General features: G+C 53.5%; 1 protein-coding gene across 3 annotated transcripts in view; it reads right to left on the reverse strand.

Moving 5' to 3' along the window:
- Nucleotides 1-26072, reverse strand: part of LOC140716330 (ankyrin repeat and protein kinase domain-containing protein 1-like) — a 50604-nt gene that overhangs the window by 13833 nt on the left and 10699 nt on the right. For all 3 annotated transcript variants that reach the window (XM_073028943.1, XM_073028942.1, XM_073028944.1), the window contains 7 exons: nt 25334-25383; nt 24729-24896; nt 23318-23400; nt 20517-20568; nt 20320-20402; nt 19809-19902; nt 18170-18267 (listed from right to left, as the gene is read on the reverse strand). In XM_073028943.1, coding sequence (XP_072885044.1) covers nt 18170-18267; nt 19809-19902; nt 20320-20402; nt 20517-20568; nt 23318-23400; nt 24729-24896; nt 25334-25383 — 628 coding nt within the window. The remainder of the gene's footprint in view (nt 1-18169; nt 18268-19808; nt 19903-20319; nt 20403-20516; nt 20569-23317; nt 23401-24728; nt 24897-25333; nt 25384-26072) is intronic.

Consider the following 26072-nt stretch of genomic DNA (forward strand, 5'->3'; position numbering starts at 1 on the left):
TGTACAAGTGATTGGTGAGACCACTCCTGGTGTACACTGTGCGGTTGGGACGGCGTGTTAAAGCTGTACAAGTGATTGGTGAGACCGCTCCTGGTGTACTCTGTACAGTTGGGACGGCGTGTTAAAGCTGTACAAGTGATTGGTGAGACCGCTCCTGGTGTACTCTGTGCGGTTGGGACGGCGTGTTAAAGCTGTACAAGTGATTGGTGAGACCGCTCCTGGTGTACTCTGTGCGGTTGGGACGGCGTGTTAAAGCTGTACAAGTGATTGGTGAGACCGCTCCTGGTGTACTCTGTACAGTTGGGACGGCGTGTTAAAGCTGTACAAGTGATTGGTGAGACCACTCCTGGTGTACTCTGTGCGGTTGGGACGGCGTGTTAAAGCTGTACAAGTGATTGCTGAGACCGCTCCTGGTGTACTCTGTGCAGTTCGACGGTGTGTTAAAGCTGTACCAGTGATTGGTGAGACCGCTCCTGGTGTACTCTGTGCAGTTGGGACGGTGTGTTAAAGCTGTACAAGTGATTGGTGAGACTGCTCCTGGTGTACTCTGTGCAGTTGGGACGGTGTGTTAAAGCTGTACAAGTGATTGGTGAGACCGCTCCTGGTGCATTCTGTACAGTTGGGACGTCGTGTTAAAGCTGTACAAGTGATTGGTGAGACCGCTCCTGGTGTACTCTGTGCAGTTGGGACGGCGTGTTAAAGCTGTACAAGTGATTGGTGAGACCGCTCCTGGTGTACTCTGTGCGGTTGGGACGGCGTGTTAAAGCTGTACAAGTGATTGGTGAGACCGCTCCTGGTGTACTCTGTGCAGTTGGGACGGCGTGTTAAAGCTGTACAAGTGATTGGTGAGAGGGCTCCTGGTGTACTCTGTACAGTTGGGACGGCGTGTTAAAGCTGTACAAGTGATTGGTGAGACCGCTCCTGGTGTACTCTGTGCGGTTGGGACGGCGTGTTAAAGCTGTACAAGTGATTGGTGAGAGGGCTCCTGGTGTACTCTGTGCGGTTGGGACGGCGTGTTAAAGCTGTACAAGTGATTGGTGAGACCGCTCCTGGTGTACTCTGTGCGGTTGGGACGGCGTGTTAAAGCTGTACAAGTGATTGGTGAGAGGGCTCCTGGTGTACTCTGTGCAGATGGGACGGCGTGTTAAAGCTGTACAAGTGATTGGTGAGACCGCTCCTGGTGTACTCTGTACAGTTGGGACGGCGTGTTAAAGCTGTACAAGTGATTGGTGAGACCGCTCCTGGTGTACTCTGTGCGGTTGGGACGGCGTGTTAAAGCTGTACAAGTGATTGGTGAGACCGCTCCTGGTGTACTCTGTACAGTTGGGACGGCGTGTTAAAGCTGTACAAGTGATTGGTGAGAGGGCTCCTGGTGTACTCTGTGCGGTTGGGACGGCGTGTTAAAGCTGTACAAGTGATTGCTGAGACCGCTCCTGGTGTACTCTGTGCAGATGGGACGGCGTGTTAAAGCTGTCCAAGTGATTGGTGAGACCGCTCCTGGTGTACTCTGTGCGGTTGGGACGGCGTGTTAAAGCTGTACAAGTGATTGGTGAGACCGCTCCTGGTGTACTCTGTACAGTTGGGACGGCGTGTTAAAGCTGTACAAGTGATTGGTGAGACCACTCCTGGTGTACTCTGTGCGGTTGGGACGGCGTGTTAAAGCTGTACAAGTGATTGCTGAGACCGCTCCTGGTGTACTCTGTGCAGATGGGACGGCGTGTTAAAGCTGTCCAAGTGATTGGTGAGACCGCTCCTGGTGTACTCTGTACAGTTGGGACGGCGTGTTAAAGCTGTACAAGTGATTGCTGAGACCGCTCCTGGTGTACTCTGTGCGGTTGGGTCGGCGTGTTAAAGCTGTACAAGTGATTGGTGAGACCGCTCCTGGTGTACTCTGTGCGGTTGGGACGGCGTGTTAAAGCTGTACAAGTGATTGGTGAGACCGCTCCTGGTGTACTCTGTGCAGTTGGGACGGCGTGTTAAAGCTGTACAAGTGATTGGTGAGACCGCTCCTGGTGTACTCTGTGCGGTTGGGACGGCGTGTTAAAGCTGTACAAGTGATTGGTGAGACCGCTCCTGGTGTACTGTGTGCAGTTGGGACGGCGTGTTAAAGCTGTACAAGTGATTGGTGAGAGGGCTCCTGGTGTACTCTGTACAGTTGGGACGGCGTGTTAAAGCTGTACAAGTGATTGGTGAGACCACTCCTGGTGTACACTGTGCGGTTGGGACGGCGTGTTAAAGCTGTACAAGTGATTGGTGAGACCGCTCCTGGTGTACTCTGTACAGTTGGGACGGCGTGTTAAAGCTGTACAAGTGATTGGTGAGACCGCTCCTGGTGTACTCTGTGCAGTTGGGACGGCGTGTTAAAGCTGTACAAGTGATTGGTGAGAGGGCTCCTGGTGTACTCTGTACAGTTGGGACGGCGTGTTAAAGCTGTACAAGTGATTGGTGAGACCGCTCCTGGTGTACTCTGTGCAGTTGGGACGGCGTGTTAAAGCTGTACAAGTGATTGGTGAGACCGCTCCTGGTGTACTCTGTGCAGTTGGCACGGCGTGTTAAAGCTGTACAAGTGATTGGTGAGACCACTCCTGGTGTACACTGTGCGGTTGGGACGGCGTGTTAAAGCTGTACAAGTGATTGGTGAGAGGGCTCCTGGTGTACTCTGTACAGTTGGGACGGCGTGTTAAAGCTGTACAAGTGATTGGTGAGAGGGCTCCTGGTGTACTCTGTACAGTTGGGACGGCGTGTTAAAGCTGTACAAGTGATTGGTGAGACCACTCCTGGTGTACACTGTGCGTTTGGGACGGAGTGTTAAAGCTGTACAAGTGATTGGTGAGAGGGCTCCTGGTGTACTCTGTACAGTTGGGACGGCGTGTTAAAGCTGTACAAGTGATTGGTGAGAGGGCTCCTGGTGTACTCTGTACAGTTGGGACGGCGTGTTAAAGCTGTACAAGTGATTGGTGAGAGGGCTCCTGGTGTACTCTGTACAGTTGGGACGGCGTGTTAAAGCTGTACAAGTGATTGGTGAGACCACTCCTGGTGTACACTGTGCGGTTGGGACGGCGTGTTAAAGCTGTACAAGTGATTGGTGAGACCGCTCCTGGTGTACTCTGTACAGTTGGGACGGCGTGTTAAAGCTGTACAAGTGATTGGTGAGACCGCTCCTGGTGTACTCTGTGCGGTTGGGACGGCGTGTTAAAGCTGTACAAGTGATTGGTGAGACCGCTCCTGGTGTACTCTGTGCGGTTGGGACGGCGTGTTAAAGCTGTACAAGTGATTGGTGAGACCGCTCCTGGTGTACTCTGTACAGTTGGGACGGCGTGTTAAAGCTGTACAAGTGATTGGTGAGACCACTCCTGGTGTACTCTGTGCGGTTGGGACGGCGTGTTAAAGCTGTACAAGTGATTGCTGAGACCGCTCCTGGTGTACTCTGTGCAGTTCGACGGTGTGTTAAAGCTGTACCAGTGATTGGTGAGACCGCTCCTGGTGTACTCTGTGCAGTTGGGACGGTGTGTTAAAGCTGTACAAGTGATTGGTGAGACTGCTCCTGGTGTACTCTGTGCAGTTGGGACGGTGTGTTAAAGCTGTACAAGTGATTGGTGAGACCGCTCCTGGTGTATTCTGTACAGTTGGGACGTCGTGTTAAAGCTGTACAAGTGATTGGTGAGACCGCTCCTGGTGTACTCTGTGCAGTTGGGACGGCGTGTTAAAGCTGTACAAGTGATTGGTGAGACCGCTCCTGGTGTACTCTGTGCGGTTGGGACGGCGTGTTAAAGCTGTACAAGTGATTGGTGAGACCGCTCCTGGTGTACTCTGTGCAGTTGGGACGGCGTGTTAAAGCTGTACAAGTGATTGGTGAGAGGGCTCCTGGTGTACTCTGTACAGTTGGGACGGCGTGTTAAAGCTGTACAAGTGATTGGTGAGACCGCTCCTGGTGTACTCTGTGCGGTTGGGACGGCGTGTTAAAGCTGTACAAGTGATTGGTGAGAGGGCTCCTGGTGTACTCTGTGCGGTTGGGACGGCGTGTTAAAGCTGTACAAGTGATTGGTGAGACCGCTCCTGGTGTACTCTGTGCGGTTGGGACGGCGTGTTAAAGCTGTACAAGTGATTGGTGAGAGGGCTCCTGGTGTACTCTGTGCAGATGGGACGGCGTGTTAAAGCTGTACAAGTGATTGGTGAGACCGCTCCTGGTGTACTCTGTACAGTTGGGACGGCGTGTTAAAGCTGTACAAGTGATTGGTGAGACCGCTCCTGGTGTACTCTGTGCGGTTGGGACGGCATGTTAAAGCTGTACAAGTGATTGGTGAGACCGCTCCTGGTGTACTCTGTACAGTTGGGACGTCGTGTTAAAGCTGTACAAGTGATTGGTGAGACCGCTCCTGGTGTACTCTGTGCAGTTGGGACGGCGTGTTAAAGCTGTACAAGTGATCGGTGAGACCGCTCCTGGTGTACTCTGTGCGGTTGGGACGGTGTGTTAAAGCTGTACAAGTGATTGGTGAGACCGCTCCTGGTGTACTCTGTGCGGTTGGGACGGCGTGTTAAAGCTGTACAAGTGATTGGTGAGACCGCTCCTGGTGTACTCTGTGCGGTTGGGACGGCGTGTTAAAGCTGTACAAGTGATTGGTGAGACTGCTCCTGGTGTACTCTGTGCGGTTGGGACGGCGTGTTAAAGCTGTACAAGTGATTGGTGAGACCGCTCCTGCTGTACTCTGTGCAGTTGGGACGGCGTGTTAAAGCTGTACAAGTGATTGGTGAGACCGCTCCTGCTGTACTCTGTGCGGTTGGGACGGTGTGTTAAAGCTGTACAAGTGATTGGTGAGACCGCTCCTGGTGTACTCTGTGCGGTTGGGACAGCGTGTTAAAGCTGTACAAGTGATTGGTGAGACCACTCCTGGTGTACTCTGTACAGATGGGACGGCGTGTTAAAGCTGTACAAGTGATTGGTGAGACCGCTCCTGGTGTACTCTGTACAGATGGGACGGCGTGTTAAAGCTGTACAAGTGATTGGTGAGACCGCTCCTGGTGTACTCTGTGCGGTTGGGACAGCGTGTTAAAGCTGTACAAGTGATTGGTGAGACCACTCCTGGTGTACTCTGTACAGATGGGACGGCGTGTTAAAGCTGTACAAGTGATTGGTGAGACCGCTCCTGGTGTACTCTGTGCGGATGGGACGGCGTGTTAAAGCTGTACAAGTGATTGGTGAGACCACTCCTGGTGTACTCTGTACAGATGGGACGGCGTGTTAAAGCTGTACAAGTGATTGGTGAGACCGCTCCTGGTGTACTCTGTGCGGTTGAGACGGTGTGTTAAAGCTGTACAAGTGATTGCTGAGACCGCTCCTGGTGTACTCTGTACAGTTGGGACGGTGTGTTAAAGCTGTACAAGTGATTGCTGAGACCGCTCCTGGTGTACTCTGTGCAGATGGGACGTCGTGTTAAAGCTGTACAAGTGATTGGTGAGACCGCTCCTGGTGTACTCTTTGCGGTTGGGACGGCGTGTTAAAGCTGTACAAGTGATTGGTGAGACCGCTCCTGGTGTACTCTGTGCGGTTGGGACGGTGTGTTAAAGCTGTACAAGTGATTGGTGAGAGGGCTCCTGGTGTACTCTGTGCAGATGGGACGGCGTGTTAAAGCTGTACAAGTGATTGGTGAGACCGCTCCTGGTGTACTCTGTACAGTTGGGACGGCGTGTTAAAGCTGTACAAGTGATTGGTGAGACCGCTCCTGGTGTACTCTGTGCGGTTGGGACGGCGTGTTAAAGCTGTACAAGTGATTGGTGAGACCGCTCCTGGTGTACTCTGTACAGTTGGGACGTCGTGTTAAAGCTGTACAAGTGATTGGTGAGACCGCTCCTGGTGTACTCTGTGCAGTTGGGACGGCGTGTTAAAGCTGTACAAGTGATCGGTGAGACCGCTCCTGGTGTACTCTGTGCGGTTGGGACGGTGTGTTAAAGCTGTACAAGTGATTGGTGAGACCGCTCCTGGTGTACTCTGTGCGGTTGGGACGGCGTGTTAAAGCTGTACAAGTGATTGGTGAGACCGCTCCTGGTGTACTCTGTACAGTTGGGACGTCGTGTTAAAGCTGTACAAGTGATTGGTGAGACCGCTCCTGGTGTACTCTGTGCAGTTGGGACGGCGTGTTAAAGCTGTACAAGTGATTGGTGAGACCGTTCCTGGTGTACTCTGTGCAGTTGGGACGGCGTGTTAAAGCTGTACAAGTGATTGGTGAGACCGCTCCTGGTGTACTCTGTGCGGTTGGGACGGCGTGTTAAAGCTGTACAAGTGATTGGTAAGACTGCTCCTGGTGTACTCTGTGCGGTTGGGACGGCGTGTTAAAGCTGTACAAGTGATTGGTGAGACCGCTCCTGGTGTACTCTGTGCGGTTGAGACGGTGTGTTAAAGCTGTACAAGTGATTGCTGAGACCGCTCCTGGTGTACTCTGTACAGTTGGGACGGTGTGTTAAAGCTGTACAAGTGATTGCTGAGACCGCTCCTGGTGTACTCTGTGCAGATGGGACGTCGTGTTAAAGCTGTACAAGTGATTGGTGAGACCGCTCCTGGTGTACTCTGTGCGGTTGGGACGGCGTGTTAAAGCTGTACAAGTGGTTGGTGAGACCGCTCCTGGTGTACTCTGTACAGTTGGGACGGCGTGTTAAAGCTGTACAAGTGATTGGTGAGACCGCTCCTGGTGTACTCTGTACCGTTGGGACGGCGTGTTAAAGCTGTACAAGTGATTGGTGAGACCGCTCCTGGTGTACTCTGTGCGGTTGGGACGGCGTGTTAAAGCTGTACAAGTGATTGGTGAGACCGCTCCTGGTGTACTCTGTGCGGTTGGGACGGCGTGTTAAAGCTGTACAAGTGATTGGTGAGACCGCTCCTGGTGTACTGTGTGCAGTTGGGACGGTGTGTTAAAGCTGTACAAGTGATTGCTGAGACCGCTCCTGGTGTACTGTGTGCAGTTGGGACGGTGTGTTAAAGCTGTACAAGTGATTGCTGAGACCGCTCCTGGTGTACTCTGTACAGTTGGGACGGCGTGTTAAAGCTGTACAAGTGATTGGTGAGACCGCTCCTGGTGTACTCTGTACCGTTGGGACGGCGTGTTAAAGCTGTACAAGTGATTGGTGAGACCGCTCCTGGTGTACTCTGTGCGGTTGGGACGGCGTGTTAAAGCTGTACAAGTGATTGGTGAGACCGCTCCTGGTGTACTCTGTGCGGTTGGGACGGCGTGTTAAAGCTGTACAAGTGATTGGTGAGACCGCTCCTGGTGTACTGTGTGCAGTTGGGACGGTGTGTTAAAGCTGTACAAGTGATTGCTGAGACCGCTCCTGGTGTACTCTGTGCAGATGGGACGTCGTGTTAAAGCTGTACAAGTGATTGCTGAGACCGCTCCTGGTGTACTCTGTGCAGATGGGACGTCGTGTTAAAGCTGTACAAGTGATTGGTGAGACCGCTCCTGGTGTACTCTGTGCGGTTGGGACGGCGTGTTAAAGCTGTACAAGTGATTGGTGAGAGGGCTCCTGGTGTACTCTGTGCGGTTGGGACGGCGTGTTAAAGCTGTACAAGTGATTGGTGAGACCACTCCTGGTGTACTCTGTGCGGTTGGGACGGTGTGTTAAAGCTGTACAAGTGATTGCTGAGACCGCTCCTGGTGTACACTGTGCGGTTGGGACGGCGTGTTAAAGCTGTACAAGTGATTGGTGAGACCGCTCCTGGTGTATTCTGTGCGGTTGGGACGGCGTGTTCAAGCTTTACAAGTGATTGGTGAGACCGCTCCTGGTGTACTCTGTGCGGTTGGGACGGCGTGTTAAAGCTGTACAAGTGATTGGTGAGACCGCTCCTGGTGTACTCTGTGCGGTTGGGACGGCGTGTTAAAGCTGTACAAGTGATTGGTGAGAGGGCTCCTGGTGTACTCTGTGCGGTTGGGACGGTGTGTTAAAGCTGTACAAGTGATTGGTGAGACCGCTCCTGGTGTACTCTGTGCAGTTCGACGGTGAGTTAAAGCTGTACAAGTGATTGGTGAGACCGCTCCTGGTGTACTCTGTGCAGTTGGGTCGGCGTGTAAAAGCTGTACAAGTGATTGGTGAGAGGGCTCCTGGTGTACTCTGTGCAGTTGGGACGGCGTGTTAAAGCTGTACAAGTGATTGGTGAGACCGCTCCTGGTGTACTCTGTGCGGTTGGGACGGCGTGTTAAAGCTGTACAAGTGATTGGTGAGACCGCTCCTGGTGTACTCTGTGCGGTTGGGTCGGCGTGTTAAAGCTGTACAAGTGATTGGTGAGACCGCTCCTGGTGTACTCTGCGGTTGGGTCGGCGTGTTAAAGCTGTACAAGTGATTGGTGAGACCGCTCCTGGTGTACTCTGTACGGTTGGGACGGCGTGTTAAAGCTGTACAAGTGATCGGTGAGACCGCTCCTGGTGTACTCTGTGCAGTTGGGACGGCGTGTTAAAGCTGTACAAGTGATTGGTGAGACCGCTCCTGGTGTACTCTGTGCGGTTGGGACGGCGTGTTAAAGCTGTACAAGTGATTGGTGAGAGGGCTCCTGGTGTACTCTGTGCAGTTGGGACGGCGTGTTAAAGCTGTACAAGTGATTGGTGAGAGGGCTCCTGGTGTACTCTGTACAGTTGGGACGGCGTGTTAAAGCTGTACAAGTGATTGGTGAGACCACTCCTGGTGTACACTGTGCGGTTGGGACGGCGTGTTAAAGCTGTACAAGTGATTGGTGAGACCGCTCCTGGTGTACTCTGTACAGTTGGGACGGCGTGTTAAAGCTGTACAAGTGATTGGTGAGACCGCTCCTGGTGTACTCTGTGCGGTTGGGACGGCGTGTTAAAGCTGTACAAGTGATTGGTGAGACCGCTCCTGGTGTATTCTGTACAGTTGGGACGTCGTGTTAAAGCTGTACAAGTGATTGGTGAGACCGCTCCTGGTGTACTCTGTGCAGTTGGGACGGCGTGTTAAAGCTGTACAAGTGATTGGTGAGACCGTTCCTGGTGTACTCTGTGCAGTTGGGACGGCGTGTTAAAGCTGTACAAGTGATTGGTGAGACCGCTCCTGGTGTACTCTGTGCGGTTGGGACGGCGTGTTAAAGCTGTACAAGTGATTGGTGAGACTGCTCCTGGTGTACTCTGTACAGTTGGGACGGCGTGTTAAAGCTGTACAAGTGATTGGTGAGACCGCTCCTGCTGTACTCTGTGCGGTTGGGACGGTGTGTTAAAGCTGTACAAGTGATTGGTGAGACCGCTCCTGGTGTACTCTGTGCGGTTGAGACGGTGTGTTAAAGCTGTACAAGTGATTGCTGAGACCGCTCCTGGTGTACTCTGTACAGTTGGGACGGTGTGTTAAAGCTGTACAAGTGATTGCTGAGACCGCTCCTGGTGTACTCTGTGCAGATGGGACGTCGTGTTAAAGCTGTACAAGTGATTGGTGAGACCGCTCCTGGTGTACTCTGTGCGGTTGGGACGGCGTGTTAAAGCTGTACAAGTGATTGGTGAGACCGCTCCTGGTGTACTCTGTGCGGTTGGGACGGCGTGTTAAAGCTGTACAAGTGATTGGTGAGAGGGCTCCTGGTGTACTCTGTGCAGATGGGACGGCGTGTTAAAGCTGTACAAGTGATTGGTGAGACCGCTCCTGGTGTACTCTGTACAGTTGGGACGGCGTGTTAAAGCTGTACAAGTGATTGGTGAGACCGCTCCTGGTGTACTCTGTGCGGTTGGGACGGCGTGTTAAAGCTGTACAAGTGATTGGTGAGACCGCTCCTGGTGTACTCTGTACAGTTGGGACGTCGTGTTAAAGCTGTACAAGTGATTGGTGAGACCGCTCCTGGTGTACTCTGTGCAGTTGGGACGGCGTGTTAACGCTGTACAAGTGATCGGTGAGACCGCTCCTGGTGTACTCTGTGCGGTTGGGACGGTGTGTTAAAGCTGTACAAGTGATTGGTGAGACCGCTCCTGGTGTACTCTGTGCGGTTGGGACGGCGTGTTAAAGCTGTACAAGTGATTGGTGAGACCGCTCCTGGTGTACTCTGTACAGTTGGGACGTCGTGTTAAAGCTGTACAAGTGATTGGTGAGACCGCTCCTGGTGTACTCTGTGCAGTTGGGACGGCGTGTTAAAGCTGTACAAGTGATTGGTGAGACCGTTCCTGGTGTACTCTGTGCAGTTGGGACGGCGTGTTAAAGCTGTACAAGTGATTGGTGAGACCGCTCCTGGTGTACTCTGTGCGGTTGGGACGGCGTGTTAAAGCTGTACAAGTGATTGGTGAGACTGCTCCTGGTGTACTCTGTGCGGTTGGGACGGCGTGTTAAAGCTGTACAAGTGATTGGTGAGACCGCTCCTGCTGTACTCTGTGCAGTTGGGACGGCGTGTTAAAGCTGTACAAGTGATTGGTGAGACCGCTCCTGCTGTACTCTGTACAGTTGGGACGGCGTGTTAAAGCTGTACAAGTGATTGGTGAGACCGCTCCTGGTGTACTCTGTGCGGTTGGGATGGCGTGTTAAAGCTGTACAAGTGATTGGTGAGACCGCTCCTGCTGTACTCTGTGCAGTTGGGACGGCGTATTAAAGCTGTACAAGTGATTGGTGAGACCGCTCCTGGTGTACTCTGTACAGTTGGGACGGCGTGTTAAAGCTGTACAAGTGATTGGTGAGACCGCTCCTGCTGTACTCTGTGCGGTTGGGACGGTGTGTTAAAGCTGTACAAGTGATTGGTGAGACCGCTCCTGGTGTACTCTGTGCGGTTGGGACGGCGTGTTAAAGCTGTACAAGTGATTGGTGAGACCGCTCCTGGTGTACTCTGTGCGGTTGGGACGGCGTGTTAAAGCTGTACAAGTGATTGGTGAGAGGGCTCCTGGTGTACTCTGTGCAGTTGGGACGGTGTGTTAAAGCTGTACAAGTGATTGGTGAGACCGCTCCTGGTGTACTCTGTGCGGTTGAGACGGTGTGTTAAAGCTGTACAAGTGATTGCTGAGACCGCTCCTGGTGTACTCTGTACAGTTGGGACGGTGTGTTAAAGCTGTACAAGTGATTGCTGAGACCGCTCCTGGTGTACTCTGTGCAGATGGGACGTCGTGTTAAAGCTGTACAAGTGGTTGGTGAGACCGCTCCTGGTGTACTCTGTACAGTTGGGACGGCGTGTTAAAGCTGTACAAGTGATTGGTGAGACCGCTCCTGGTGTACTCTGTACCGTTGGGACGGCGTGTTAAAGCTGTACAAGTGATTGGTGAGACCGCTCCTGGTGTACTCTGTGCGGTTGGGACGGCGTGTTAAAGCTGTACAAGTGATTGGTGAGACCGCTCCTGGTGTACTCTGTGCGGTTGGGACGGTGTGTTAAAGCTGTACAAGTGATTGGTGAGACCGCTCCTGGTGTACTGTGTGCAGTTGGGACGGTGTGTTAAAGCTGTACAAGTGATTGCTGAGACCGCTCCTGGTGTACTCTGTGCAGATGGGACGTCGTGTTAAAGCTGTACAAGTGATTGCTGAGACCGCTCCTGGTGTACTCTGTGCAGATGGGACGTCGTGTTAAAGCTGTACAAGTGATTGGTGAGACAGCTCCTGGTGTACTCTGTGCGGTTGGGACGGCGTGTTAAAGCTGTACAAGTGATTGGTGAGAGGGCTCCTGGTGTACTCTGTGCGGTTGGGACGGCGTGTTAAAGCTGTACAAGTGATTGGTGAGACCACTCCTGGTGTACTCTGTGCGGTTGGGACGGTGTGTTAAAGCTGTACAAGTGATTGGTGAGACCGCTCCTGGTGTACTCTGTGCGGTTGGGACGGCGTGTTAAAGCTGTACAAGTGATTGCTGAGACCGCTCCTGGTGTACACTGTGCGGTTGGGACGGCGTGTTAAAGCTGTACAAGTGATTGGTGAGACCGCTCCTGGTGTACTCTGTGCGGTTGGGACGGCGTGTTAAAGCTGTACAAGTGATTGGTGAGACCGCTCCTGGTGTACTCTGTGCGGTTGGGACGGCGTGTTAAAGCTGTACAAGTGATTGGTGAGACCGCTCCTGGTGTACTCTGTGCGGTTGGGACGGCGTGTTAAAGCTGTACAAGTGATTGGTGAGAGGGCTCCTGGTGTACTCTGTGCGGTTGGGACGGTGTGTTAAAGCTGTACAAGTGATTGGTGAGACCGCTCCTGGTGTACTCTGTGCAGTTGGGACGGCGTGTTAAAGCTGTACAAGTGATTGGTGAGACCGCTCCTGGTGTACTCTGTGCAGTTCGACGGTGAGTTAAAGCTGTACAAGTGATTGGTGAGACCGCTCCTGGTGTACTCTGTGCAGTTGGGTCGGCGTGTAAAAGCTGTACAAGTGATTGGTGAGAGGGCTCCTGGTGTACTCTGTGCAGTTGGGACGGCGTGTTAAAGCTGTACAAGTGATTGGTGAGACCGCTCCTGGTGTACTCTGTGCGTTTGGGACGGCGTGTTAAAGCTGTACAAGTGATTGGTGAGACCGCTCCTGGTGTACTCTGTGCGGTTGGGTCGGCGTGTTAAAGCTGTACAAGTGATTGGTGAGACCGCTCCTGGTGTACTCTGCGGTTGGGTCGGCGTGTTAAAGCTGTACAAGTGATTGGTGAGACCGCTCCTGGTGTACACTGTGCGGTTGGGACGGCGTGTTAAAGCTGTACAAGTGATTGGTGAGACCGCTCCTGGTGTACTCTGTGCAGTTGGGACGGCGTGTTAAAGCTGTACAAGTGATTGGTGAGACCGCTCCTGGTGTACTCTGTGCGGTTGGGACGGCGTGTTAAAGCTGTACAAGTGATTGGTGAGAGGGCTCCTGGTGTACTCTGTGCAGTTGGGACGGCGTGTTAAAGCTGTACAAGTGATTGGTGAGAGGGCTCCTGGTGTACTCTGTACAGTTGGGACGGCGTGTTAAAGCTGTACAAGTGATTGGTGAGACCACTCCTGGTGTACACTGTGCGGTTGGGACGGCGTGTTAAAGCTGTACAAGTGATTGGTGAGACCGCTCCTGGTGTACTCTGTACAGTTGGGACGGCGTGTTAAAGCTGTACAAGTGATTGGTGAGACCGCTCCTGGTGTACTCTGTGCGGTTGGGACGGCGTGTTAAAGCTGTACAAGTGATCGGTGAGACCGCTCCTGGTGTACTCTGTGCAGTTGGGACGGCGTGTTAAAGCTGTACAAGTGATTGGTGAGACCGCTCCTGGTGTACTCTGTGCGGTTGGGACGGCGTGTTAATGCTGTACAAGTGATTGGTGAGACCGCTCCTGGTGTACTCTGTACAGTTGGGACGGCGTGTTAAAGCTGTACAAGTGATTGGTGAGACCACTCCTGGTGTACTCTGTGCGGTTGGGACGGCGTGTTAAAGCTGTACAAGTGATTGCTGAGACCGCTCCTGGTGTACTCTGTGCAGTTGGGTCGGCGTGTTAAAGCTGTACAAGTGATTGGTGAGAGGGCTCCTGGTGTACTCTGTGCGGTTGGGACGGCGTGTTAAAGCTGTACAAGTGATTGCTGAGACCGCTCCTGGTGTACTCTGTGCAGATGGGACGGCGTGTTAAAGCTGTCCAAGTGATTGGTGAGACCGCTCCTGGTGTACTCTGTGCGGTTGGGACGGCGTGTTAAAGCTGTACAAGTGATTGGTGAGACCGCTCCTGGTGTACTCTGTACAGTTGGGACGGCGTGTTAAAGCTGTACAAGTGATTGGTGAGACCACTCCTGGTGTACTCTGTGCGGTTGGGACGGCGTGTTAAAGCTGTACAAGTGATTGGTGAGACCGTTCCTGGTGTACTCTGTGCGGATGGGATGGCGTGTTAAAGCTGTACAAGTGATTGGTGAGACCGCTCCTGGTGTACTCTGTGCGGTTGGGACGGCGTGTTAAAGCTGTACAAGTGATTGGTGAGACCGCTCCTGGTGTACTCTGTGCGGTTGGGACGGCGTGTTAAAGTTGTACAAGTGATTGGTGAGACCGCTCCTGGTGTACTGTGTGCAGTTGGGACGGCGTGTTAAAGCTGTACAAGTGATTGGTGAGAGGGCTCCTGGTGTACTCTGTACAGTTGGGACGGCGTGTTAAAGCTGTACAAGTGATTGGTGAGACCACTCCTGGTGTACACTGTGCGGTTGGGACGGCGTGTTAAAGCTGTACAAGTGATTGGTGAGACCGCTCCTGGTGTACTCTGTACAGTTGGGACGGCGTGTTAAAGCTGTACAAGTGATTGGTGAGACCGCTCCTGGTGTACTCTGTGCGGTTGGGACGGCGTGTTAAAGCTGTACAAGTGATTGGTGAGACCGCTCCTGGTGTACTCTGTGCAGTTGGGACGGCGTGTTAAAGCTGTACAAGTGATTGGTGAGAGGGCTCCTGGTGTACTCTGTACAGTTGGGACGGCGTGTTAAAGCTGTACAAGTGATTGGTGAGAGGGCTCCTGGTGTACTCTGTACAGTTGGGACGGCGTGTTAAAGCTGTACAAGTGATTGGTGAGAGGGCTCCTGGTGTACTCTGTACAGTTGGGACGGCGTGTTAAAGCTGTACAAGTGATTGGTGAGACCACTCCTGGTGTACTCTGTACAGTTGGGACGGCGTGTTAAAGCTGTACAAGTGATTGGTGAGACCGCTCCTGGTGTACACTGTACAGTTGGGACGGCGTGTTAAAGCTGTACAAGTGATTGGTGAGAGGGCTCCTGGTGTACTCTGTACAGTTGGGACGGCGTGTTAAAGCTGTACAAGTGATTGGTGAGACCACTCCTGGTGTACACTGTGCGGTTGGGACGGCGTGTTAAAGCTGTACAAGTGATTGGTGAGAGGGCTCCTGGTGTACTCTGTACAGTTGGGACGGCGTGTTAAAGCTGTACAAGTGATTGGTGAGAGGGCTCCTGGTGTACTCTGTACAGTTGGGACGGCGTGTTAAAGCTGTACAAGTGATTGGTGAGAGGGCTCCTGGTGTACTCTGTACAGTTGGGACGGCGTGTTAAAGCTGTACAAGTGATTGGTGAGACCACTCCTGGTGTACTCTGTACAGTTGGGACGGCGTGTTAAAGCTGTACAAGTGATTGCTGAGACCGCTCCTGGTGTACTCTGTGCAGTTCGACGGTGTGATAAAGCTGTACCAGTGATTGGTGAGACCGCTCCTGGTGTACTCTGTGCAGTTGGGACGGTGTGTTAAAGCTGTACAAGTGATTGGTGAGACTGCTCCTGGTGTACTCTGTGCAGTTGGGACGGTGTGTTAAAGCTGTACAAGTGATTGGTGAGACCGCTCCTGGTGTACTCTGTGCAGTTGGGACGGTGTGTTAAAGCTGTACAAGTGATTGGTGAGACCGCTCCTGGTGTACTCTGTGCAGTTGGGACGGTGTGTTAAAGCTGTACAAGTGATTGGTGAGACCGCTCCTGGTGTACTCTGTGCAGTTCGACGGTGTGTTAAAGCTGTACCAGTGATTGGTGAGACCGCTCCTGGTGTACTCTGTACAGTTGGGACGGCGTGTTAAAGCTGTCCAAGTGATCGGTGAGACCGCTCCTGGTGTACTCTGTGCGGTTGGGACGGTGTGTTAAAGCTGTACAAGTGATTGGTGAGAGGGCTCCTGGTGTACTCTGTGCGGTTGGGACGGCGTGTTAAAGCTGTACAAGTGATTGGTGAGAGGGCTCCTGGTGTACTCTGTGCGGTTGGGACGGTGTGTTAAAGCTGTACAAGTGATTGGTGAGACCGCTCCTGGTGTACTCTGTACAGTTGGGACGGTGTGTTAAAGCTGTACAAGTGATTGGTGAGACCGCTCCTGGTGTACTCTGTACAGTTGGCACGGCGTGTTAAAGCTGTACAAGTGGTTGGTGAGACCGCTCCTGGTGTACTCTGTGCGGTTGGGACGGCGTGTTAAAGCTGTACAAGTGATTGGTGAGACCGCTCCTGGTGTACTCTGTACAGTTGGGACGGCGTGTTAAAGCTGTACAAGTGATTGGTGAGACCACTCCTGGTGTACTCTGTGCGGTTGGGACGGCGTGTTAAAGCTGTACAAGTGATTGGTGAGACCGCTCCTGGTGTACTCTGTGCGGTTGGGACGGCGTGTTAAAGCTGTACAAGTGATTGGTGAGACCGCTCCTGCTGTACTCTGTGCGGTTGGGACGGCGTGTTAAAGCTGTACAAGTGATTGGTGAGACCGCTCCTGGTGTACTCTGTGCAGTTGGGTCGGCGTGTTAAAGCTGTACAAGTGATTGGTGAGACCGCTCCTGGTGTACTCTGTGCGGTTGGGACGGCGTGTTAAAGCTGTACAAGTGATTGGTGAGACCACTCCTGGTGTACTCTGTGCAGATGGGACGGCGTGTTAAAGCTGTACAAGTGATTTGTGAGACCGCTCCTGGTGTACTCTGTGCAGTTGGGACGGCGTGTTAAAGCTGTACAAGTGATTGGTGAGACCGCTCCTGGTGTACTCTGTGCAGTTGGGTCGGCGTGTTAAAGCTGTACAAGTGATTGGTGAGAGGGCTCCTGGTGTACTCTGTGCAGTTGGGACGGCGTGTTAAAGCTGTCCAAGTGATTGGTGAGACCGCTCCTGGTGTACTCTGTGCAGTTGGGACGTCGTGTTAAAGCTGTACAAGTGATTGGTGAGACTGCTCCTGGTGTACTCTGTGCGGTTGGGACGGCGTGTTAAAGCTGTACAAGTGATTGGTGAGACCGCTCCTGGTGTACTCTGTGCAGTTGGGTCGGCGTGTTAAAGCTGTACAAGTGATTGGTGAGAGGGCTCCTGGTGTACTCTGTGCGGTTGGGACGGCGTGTTAAAGCTGTACAAGTGATTGGTGAGACCGCTCCTGGTGTACTCTGTGCGGTTGGGACGGCGTGTTAAAGCTGTACAAGTGATTGGTGAGACCGCTCCTGGTGTACTGTGTGCAGTTGGGACGGCGTGTTAAAGCTGTACAAGTGATTGGTGAGAGGGCTCCTGGTGTACTCTGTGCAGTTGGGACGGTGTGTTAAAGCTGTACAAGTGATTGGTGAGGCCGTTCCTGGTGTACTCTGTGCGGTTGGGACGGCGTGTTAAAGCTGTACAAGTGATTGGTGAGACCGCTCCTGGTGTACTCTGTACAGTTGGGACGGCGTGTTAAAGCTGTACAAGTGATTGCTGAGACCGCTCCTGGTGTACTCTGTGCGGTTGGGACGGTGTGTTAAAGCTGTACAAGTGATTGGTGAGACCGCTCCTGGTGTACTCTGTGCAGTTGGGACGGTGTGTTAAAGCTGTACAAGTGATTGGTGAGACCGTTCCTGGTGTACTCTGTGCAGTTGGGACGGCGTGTTAAAGCTGTACAAGTGATTGGTGAGACCGCTCCTGGTGTACTCTGTACAGTTGGGACGGCGTGTTAAAGCTGTACAAGTGATTGCTGAGACCGCTCCTGGTGTACTCTGTGCGGTTGGGTCGGCGTGTTAAAGCTGTACAAGTGGTTGGTGAGACTGCTCCTGGTGTACTCTGTACAGTCCTGGTCACCGAGCAATACGGAAGCTGGGATTGAAGGCTGGAGAGTGTGCAGGGAGGATTCACGAGAACGTTACTGGCACTGGAGGGTTGAGTTAAATGGGACACTGGGCAGGCTGTGACTGTTTTCCCCGGAGTGAAGGAGGACCCCACAGAAGTTTATAAAATAATGAGGAATAAGGTGGATGGTCACAGTCTTCCCCCCCCCACCCCCGTGTAAGGGAGTCTAAAACTACTTTGACTTCTTAAGAAGTTCTGAGAGAGGGAAGAGATTAGAGAGGTTAATTTTTTGCACGCTAGCTTGTGGGTATGTGGAATGCGTTGCCAGATGGGTTAGTGGAGGTGGGCACAGTTATAACGTTTGAAAGACAGGAACAATTTCACGGATAGGAAAGGTTTAGATGGATGGGTGTTCACTGCAGGCAGATGGGACTGCCTCAGGTAGACACTTTGCTTGGCACAGACGAGCAGTTTCCCTGTCGTACAAGTTGTACGCTGTATGTTGTAACTTTCACTGACCCCGTTCTCCACATTCCCACTAACTCTTCCCAGATGCCTCTCCTCCCACACACTGGGAGGTCAATCCACGGCAGCCCCTTAACACAACAATCTGCACGTCGTGTGAGAAGGAAGAAAACGAAGAAAACCCGGTGGGAAAAAGCAGAGTGAAAACGTTCGACCGGCCCACAGACAGTAGCGGTGGTGGGGATCGAACCTGGGACTCTGGCTCTGTCTGGTGTATATCCTGAGAGAGGCCACTCCTTTGAGAGCAGACACAACACATTGTGGTTACCTGAGCACTGGCCTGCTGCCTGCCTTCACTGCACTCCTGCCTCATCCCAGGGGTAGCTGTGGGTGGCGGTCTGCTCCCATGATCCACGGTTAGAGGAGCTGGAAATGTGGACAGATATTTCAGTCACCCGTCACCGATTCCCACTGCACACATTCCCTGCAAACCCTACACGTTCGCCCTCAAACCCACCGTACACGATCCCAACAGACCTCACCCCTTACTATCTAATCCACCAGAAACAATCCCAATAGACCCTCCTTTTCCCAATGCATACAATCCCAACAGACCCTATCCATTCACATTCACTCCCATTATAAATAATCCTAATGGACCCACCCTTCCCATTCACTCCCACTGTATACAATCCCAATGGACCCCACCCCTTCCCATTCACTCCCACTGTACACAATCCCAATGGACCCCACCCCTTCCCATTCACTCCCACTGTATACAATCCCAATGGACCCCACCCCTTCCCATTCACTCCCACTGTACACAATCCCAATGGACCCCACCCCTTCCCATTCACTCCCACTGTATACAATCCCAATCGATCCCCACCCCTTCCCATTCACTCCCACTGTATACAATCCCAATCGATCCCCACCCCTTCCCATTCACTCCCACTGTACACAATCCCAATCGATCCCCACCCCTTCCCATTCACTCCCACTGTACACAATCCCAATCGATCCCCACCCCTTCCCATTCACTCCCATTGTATACAATCCCAATCGATCCCCACCCCTTCCCATTCACTCCCACTGTATACAATCCCAATCGATCCCCACCCCTTCCCATTCACTCCCACTGTATACAATCCCAATCGATCCCCACCCCTTCCCATTCACTCCCACTGTATACAATCCCAATCGATCCCCACCCCTTCCCATTCACTCCCACTGTATACAATCCCAATCAATCCCCACCCCTTCCTATTCACTCCCACTGTATACAATCCCAATCAATCCCCACCCCTTCCCATTCACTCCCACCGTACACAATCCCAATGGACCCCACCCCTTCCCATTCACTCCCACTGTATACAATCCCAATGGACCCCACCCCTTCCCATTCACTCCCACCCATACATAGTCCCAATGGACCTCACCTCTTCCTATTCACTCCCACCGTGTTCTCTCTCCCCCATCTTCTCCCCCTTTTCTAAGAGACTACTAGACAGGTATATGGAGGAATTTAAGGTGGAGGGTTATATGGGAGGCAGGGTTTGAGGGTCGGCACAACATTGTGGGCCGAAGGGCCTGTAATGAGCTGTACTTTTCTATTTATCTATTTATATTTATTTTCTCTCCTCCTCTCTCCCCTCTCTCTCCCCCCTCTCCCCTCTCTCTCCCCCCTCTCCCCTCTCTCTCCTCCCTCTCCCTCTCTCCCCTCCCTCTCCCTCCCATCCCATGACCAGAGAAGCCCCTGCAGAATCTCGGGACCCCACCAGTCCTCAACCCCAACCCCACAAACAGGCACAGCCAACACACACACACACGCATGCGTCCGCATACAGGCAGAGCTCACACGCACACATGCACACACACACACACACACACACACACACACACACACACACACACACACACACACACACACACACACACACACACACACGTAACACCCCTGTCGTTACCTGACATTCTTTCTTCCTGTTCTCTGACTGGGCAGGCGGTCGCTCCTCCCTCCACTGGTGGGCCAGGACGCAGGGCCCTCCTCTGCTCGCCTTCCTGATTTAACAGAGGTTTCATTTAGGAGAGTTCGGGGAGCCTGAGTGAGGAGATTCTGGTGCCCCCGCATCCTGTTCATTAGTGTGGCAGTGGGTTGGGTGTCCTTGAGCAAATATAGGACCCTCCCACCATAACCCCCTTTCCCCAAACCCCAGCTGAGAGACCCATCCCAGGCTGAGGCTTCAGTTACTATGGTTACCTCACCACCCTCCGCTTGGAACAAAGGAACCAGCCCCTGTTGCCCGTAAATGCTCTTTCCCCTTCTGCCAACGTGTTCCTCCCTATTCTGCCCCCTCCTACCCACTTCCATGCCAACTCCTGGCCTCCCCCCACCCCCTCCAGCCACCTCCTCAACCGAACGCCCCCCACACATCCAGGGTGACTTCACAAGCCTGACTGCAGAGGCCCCTCACTGACCCGGGCCTCGGTGTCGGTCTGCGGAGATGTCGGGGGCTGGGACTGAGGGTCCGTCCGCAGGGAGTCCTCGCTGCGCAGCGATCCTGCAGGAGGGGAGGGAGAGTGAGAGCAAAAGACTCATCACAGCTGGTAGGGGGGACAGAGAATATTTATCATCCCCACCCCGTGGGCCGGTTCAGAAGAGGCCGCCTACTCACCAATGGAGTCAGCAGTCCTGAGAGAGAGGGTCCTGCTGGTGGGCTGGGAATTCTGAAACGGAACACAGTCTGATTACAATCTCCGTACCCAGGGTCAAGGAGAGAGAGGATGAGGGTGAAGTGAGGGTGAGGATGAGCCTCACTATCCTGTGTCTGCGAGGGAGGGTGTGCTTAGGTGGGTTGGGGTGGGGGGGGTACAGTTGGCGGTAAGAACGTGCCTGGGAGGGAGGGGTTGTGGGGTGTCCCTGTGTCCGGAAGAGCGGGAGGGGGTTGGAGGAGTTCCCATTGCTTTGCCGCACACAGAGCGTGAGAGTGGGGAGCTGCCACTGTCCAGTGTCTGGGAGAGAGGGTGGGTAGGGAGCCTGGCGGGGGGGGGGGGGGAAGCCCATTCTCAAGGAGAGAGGGTGGGGGCGGCAAATCCCTATTGTCCAGTCTGCTGGGGTAAGAGTGGGAGGTGTGTGTACGGGTGAGGGTGTGGGGGCCGGAGTTCTCATCGTTTAAGTGAGCAGGAGAGAGGGTGGCGGTAGGTAGGCAAACTCCCGTTGTGAGAGGGTGGGGGGGGGGAGTTCTAATGAACTGTGTGCCACTGTCCAGCACGTGGGAGAGAGGGTAAGGGTAGACCCCATACTGCTGTGCCCAAAACGATTGCGTCCTGCTAAGTTACAACAAATTCTAAAACAAGCACACAGAACTACTGCACGAGAGTAGGCCCTTTAGCCCACCAATTCCCACCTGCTTTCTCATGGTCCCAATCCATTCCTTCATGAGAACCCGTTCACGTGTCTGTCCGATGCGTGGCGCGTAGTGGTTAGCACGACGCTTTATGGTGCAGGCGACCCGGGTTGAATGCCCCCGCTGCCTGTAAGGAGTTTGTACGTTCTCCCCGTGACCGCGTGGGTTTCCTCTGGGTTCCCCAGTTTCCTCCCACAGACCAAAGACGTAACAGCTGGTCGGTTCATCGGTCACTGCAAATTGTCCCGCGACGAGGCTGGGCTTAAATCGGGGGATTGCTGAGCGGCACGGCTTGAAGAGCTGAAAGGGCCTATTCCTCGTTGTATCTCAGTAAACAAGTGAATCAATTTGCCTTGAGCTGTTCTATCGTATCTGCCACTGGCAACCCATTTGAGGCACCCAGAACTCTCTGTGTGAAACAAAAACTTGCCCTGCATAACCCCCTTAAACTTTGCTGCACTCACTTTAATCCTATGCCCCCCACTTGTGTTTTCATCCCCTCTAATCCAGGCAGCAGGCTGGTGAGTCCTCTCTGCACCCTCTCCAAAGCCTCCATCTCCTTTCTTTAAAGGGACAGCCAGAACCACACATAGTTCTCCGGGTGCATCCTGACTAAAGTTTTATATAGTTGCAAAATAACTTGACTTTTATATGTAACACCGGAACCAATGAAGGCAGGCCTCCTTGAGTATGGTAAAGTATGAAACTGGAACATCCTGAATGGTTGAATTACGGTCTGGAACAGCATTACAAATGCACAGAATCACACGAAGCTACAGAGAGTACTGGACATTGCAGGCACATCCCTCCTCACGGTCGGTAGTATCTACAGCAGGCGCCTCCTCAAAAAGGCAATATTGCCAGCATCTCGCAGCTCTCGTTGGGCGGGAGGTACAGGAGCCTGAAGTCCCAGGCCACCAGGTTCAGGAACAGCTTCTTCCCTCCAACCATTTGGCTCTTCAACCGGCACACACAAGCTGAATCACTCACTCAGCACAGCAAAACCGTGACCAGTTTGCACTTCAGTGGACTTCATGTATTCCAGTTGTGTCCTTTCCTGGGTAATCTGGTGTAATTTAGGTCGTTCAATTACGATTTTGCTTCAGGACGCTGTGTATCCGAGGCCTGTGATGCTGCTTTGAGTAAGTTTTTCGTTGCGCCGTGAACTCGGATTTCTGTGCGGAGGGCAGTTGAATCGCCACCTGGTCTGGAAGCTCCAATCCGCAGGATCATAAGTGTTTCAGATGGAGGTAGGCTCAGCCCTCCGCACCATGAAGAACATCTTCAAAAGACAGGGCCTGAAGAATGCAGCATCTATCATCGTCTGGGGCATAACCTCTTCTCATTACTACCATCAGGAAGCAGGTACAGGAGTCTGAACGCCCACAATGAATGTTCTAGGAACAGCTTCTTCCCTTCTTCCACCAGATTTCTGAATGGTCCATGAACACTACCTCATATACACTATTCGTTTATTTTATATCTAACGTGATACTATTTTATGTTCTGGCCCTGTTTTGTTGCCACATGAAAAACAAATTCCACAACGTGTGTCAAAGATAATAAACCTGATTCTGATTTTGAACTTTGACTTTACCCCGCTATCCAATGGCATTGCTCCTTTCAGAGATAATCAACCTGATTCTGATTTTGAACTTTGACTTTACCGCCCGATCCAATGGCATTGCTCCTTTCAGGGGTCTGTGGACTTGGACACCGAGATCCCTCTGTAAATCGATGCTCCCCAGGGTCTTGCCATTTAACTTTCAGAAGTGCTACAGCTCACATTTGCCCGGATTGAACTCCATCTGCCGTTTCTCTACCCAAGTTTCCTGCTGCTCCGTGTTCCACTGAACGATGACTGGAGCACAGATGTTACAGAGGAACCTCACACCCATCCCGGGAATATGTTTCTCTTAGGCAACTGGAATTCCCATTGTGAGAGAGAGCACCATCCATGGCTCCTACTTGGTGCACCGACTGCCAATACTTACCCCATCCCCTCTGGCTCTTTGTAAATCAACTCCTCCTGCACACACAACACCCCCCCTCACGTATCCCAGACTCACGAGGTTGGAGAGAACGCGATGGACAGCATCCAGAATTGTACCCCGGTGAAATTGGAAAACCTTCTCTGTGATCACCAGGATGTCTGTGGGAACAAGGAATGTGTCAGAGCCAGCAGTGTGTGTGACGGGACGGGGTGGAGGGAGCCTCACCCTGTGACTGATCCTGTCCCTGGGAGTGTGTGACAGGACAGTGTGGAGGGAGCCTCACCCTATGTCTGACACTGTCCCTGCGAGTGTGTGACGGGACGGTGTGGAGGGAGCCTCACCCTGTGTCTGACCCTGTCCCTGGGAGTGTGTGACGGGACGGTGTGGAGGGATCCTCACCCTGTGTCCGACCCTGTCCCTGGGAGTGTGTGACGGGACGGTGTGGAGGGAGCCTCACCCTATGTCTGACCCTGTCCCTGGGAGTGTGTGATGGGACGGTGTGGAGGGAGCCTCACCCGGTCCCTGGGAGTGTGTGACGGGACGGTGTGGAGGGAGCCTCACCCTGTGTCTGACCCTGTCCCTGGGAGTGTGTGATGGGACTGTGTGGAGGGAGCCTCACCCTGTGTCTGACCCTGTCCCCGGGAGTGTGTGACGGGACGGTGTGGAGGGAGCCTCACCCTGTGTCTGACCCTGTCCCTGGGAGTGTGTGACGGAACGGTGTGGAGGGAGCCTCACCCTGTGTCTGACCCTGTCCCCGGGAGTGTGTGACGGAACGGTGTGGAGGGAGTGTGTGTTGGGACGGTGTGGAGGGAGCCTCACCCTGTCCCTGGGAGTGTGTGATGGGACGGTGTGGAGGGAGCCTCACCCTGTGTCTGACCCTCTCCCTGGGAGTGTGTGACGGGACGGTGTGGAGGGAGCCTCACCCTGTGTCTGACACTGTCGCTGGGAGTGTGTGACGGGACGGTGTGGAGGGAGCCTCACCCTGTGTCTGACCCTGTCCCTGGGAGTGTGTGATGGGACGGTGTGGAGGGAGCCTCACCCTGTGTCTGACCCTGTCCCTGGGAGTGTGTGACGGGACGGTGTGGAGGGAGCCTCACCCTGTCCCTGGGAGTGTGTGACGGGACGATGTGGAGGGAGCCTCACCCTGTGTCTGACCCTGTCCCCGGGAGTGTGTGACGGGACGGTGTGGAGGGAGCCTCACCCTGTGTCTGACCCTGTCCCTGGGAGTGTGTGACGGGACGGTGTGGAGGGAGCCTCACCCTGTGTCTGACCCTGTCCCTGGGAGTGTGTGACGGGACGGTGTGGAGGGAGCCTCACCCTGTGTCTGACCCTGTCCCTGGGAGTGTGTGACGGGACGGTGTGGAGGGAGCCTCACCCTGTGTCTGACCCTGTCCCTGGGAGTGTGTGACGGGACGGTGTGGAGGGAGCCTCACCCTGTCCCTGGGAGTGTGCGATGAGCGTTCTACGAGCCTGCCCCAGCCCACACCTTTGAACGGTGGCCGCTTTTCCGGTGTGTTGCTCCAGCACTCCGCCATGAGCTTCGTCAGGACTCCCAGCCCCTCCAGCTCGCCCTCTGCTGGCAGCTCCTGGAGATCCGGCCTCTGCCCCTTTGGGATCAGCATCTCGATCAGGGTCTGGTTGTTCAGTGCTCCGGCTTCAGTGAGACAGAGGGAAAAAGGGAGAGAGAGAAAGAGAGAGAACACCTTGTTCACCACCACCCCTTCACCCTTCCTCCCCAATTTCCCTCTTGCTCCCCTTCACTCCCTCTCTCACCCCCTAACCCTCCGCTTCACCCCTCTTGTGATCCCTCAGCCCGTCTCCCTTCTTCCCCACTCTCCCTAAACTCCTTTCCTCCATCACCTCACCCCCTCTTCCCTACCTCTCTCTCTTTTCCCCTTCCCTCCACCTTCCCCTCTAACTCCTTCATCCTCTTCCCTCCCTGCTCTTTCCACCACCCCAGCCCCCCACTGCCGAGGCACCACCTGATTCCTCTCCGCCACTCAGGTGGGCCCAATAGACATTCCACGTCCCCTATCCTCCTATCCTCATGAGGGCCCGTGCAGGGCAGTGGCCTGCACCCTGTGTCCTTACCTCCGTAGGGCTGTTTTCCCGTCAGGATGCTCCAGATGATGATCCCGAAGCTATGGAGTCGAGGAGAGTGCGGGGGGGGGGGGGGGGGGGGAAGAAGGGAACAGAATCAAGGAATCTGAGGGCTGAAGGGTTAAAGCATGACCACCTGCCCTTCCCACCCCTGACTCATCCACATTCTCACTCCGCCCCAACCAACGAGAAGGGACAGAGTTCCACGCTGAAAAAAGCTGCAACAGGCCCTTCAGCCCAGCTGGCCCATGCCGACCACAAGAGCCGGTCCACTTTGCTCATGTTTTGTTGCACATCCCTCCGAACCTTTCCTGTCCACGTGCCTCGTGTTAACGTATATGCCTCACCCGCTTCCTCTGGCAGATCGGTATATATCCGTCACCCTTCTGGGTGAAAAATGTCTCCCTCAGGTTCATGGTAAGTCTCTCCCCTCTCACCTTAAACCTGTTCCTTCTGGTTCTTGATTCCCCAACTCTGAGAAAAAGACTCTGCATTTTCCGTTATCTATATCCTCTGCTCCTTATGATTTTACACCAGTCAGTCTTCTACACAGCTTTGAAAGAGATCTCTCTGGAACTCCATCCCTCAAGTCCTGGCAAATCTCCCAAAGCTTCCTGGCAGGCTGACTGTAACTGAACAACACACACAAAATGCTGCAGGAACTCAGCAGGGCTGGCAGTATTTGTGGAAGAGGGCCGAAATGTCGACTGTACTGGGATGGAAAAAGAGA

The sequence above is a fragment of the Hemitrygon akajei genome, chromosome 25, assembly GCF_048418815.1.
Source record: "Hemitrygon akajei chromosome 25, sHemAka1.3, whole genome shotgun sequence".
Classification (NCBI taxonomy): Eukaryota; Metazoa; Chordata; class Chondrichthyes; order Myliobatiformes; family Dasyatidae; genus Hemitrygon; species Hemitrygon akajei.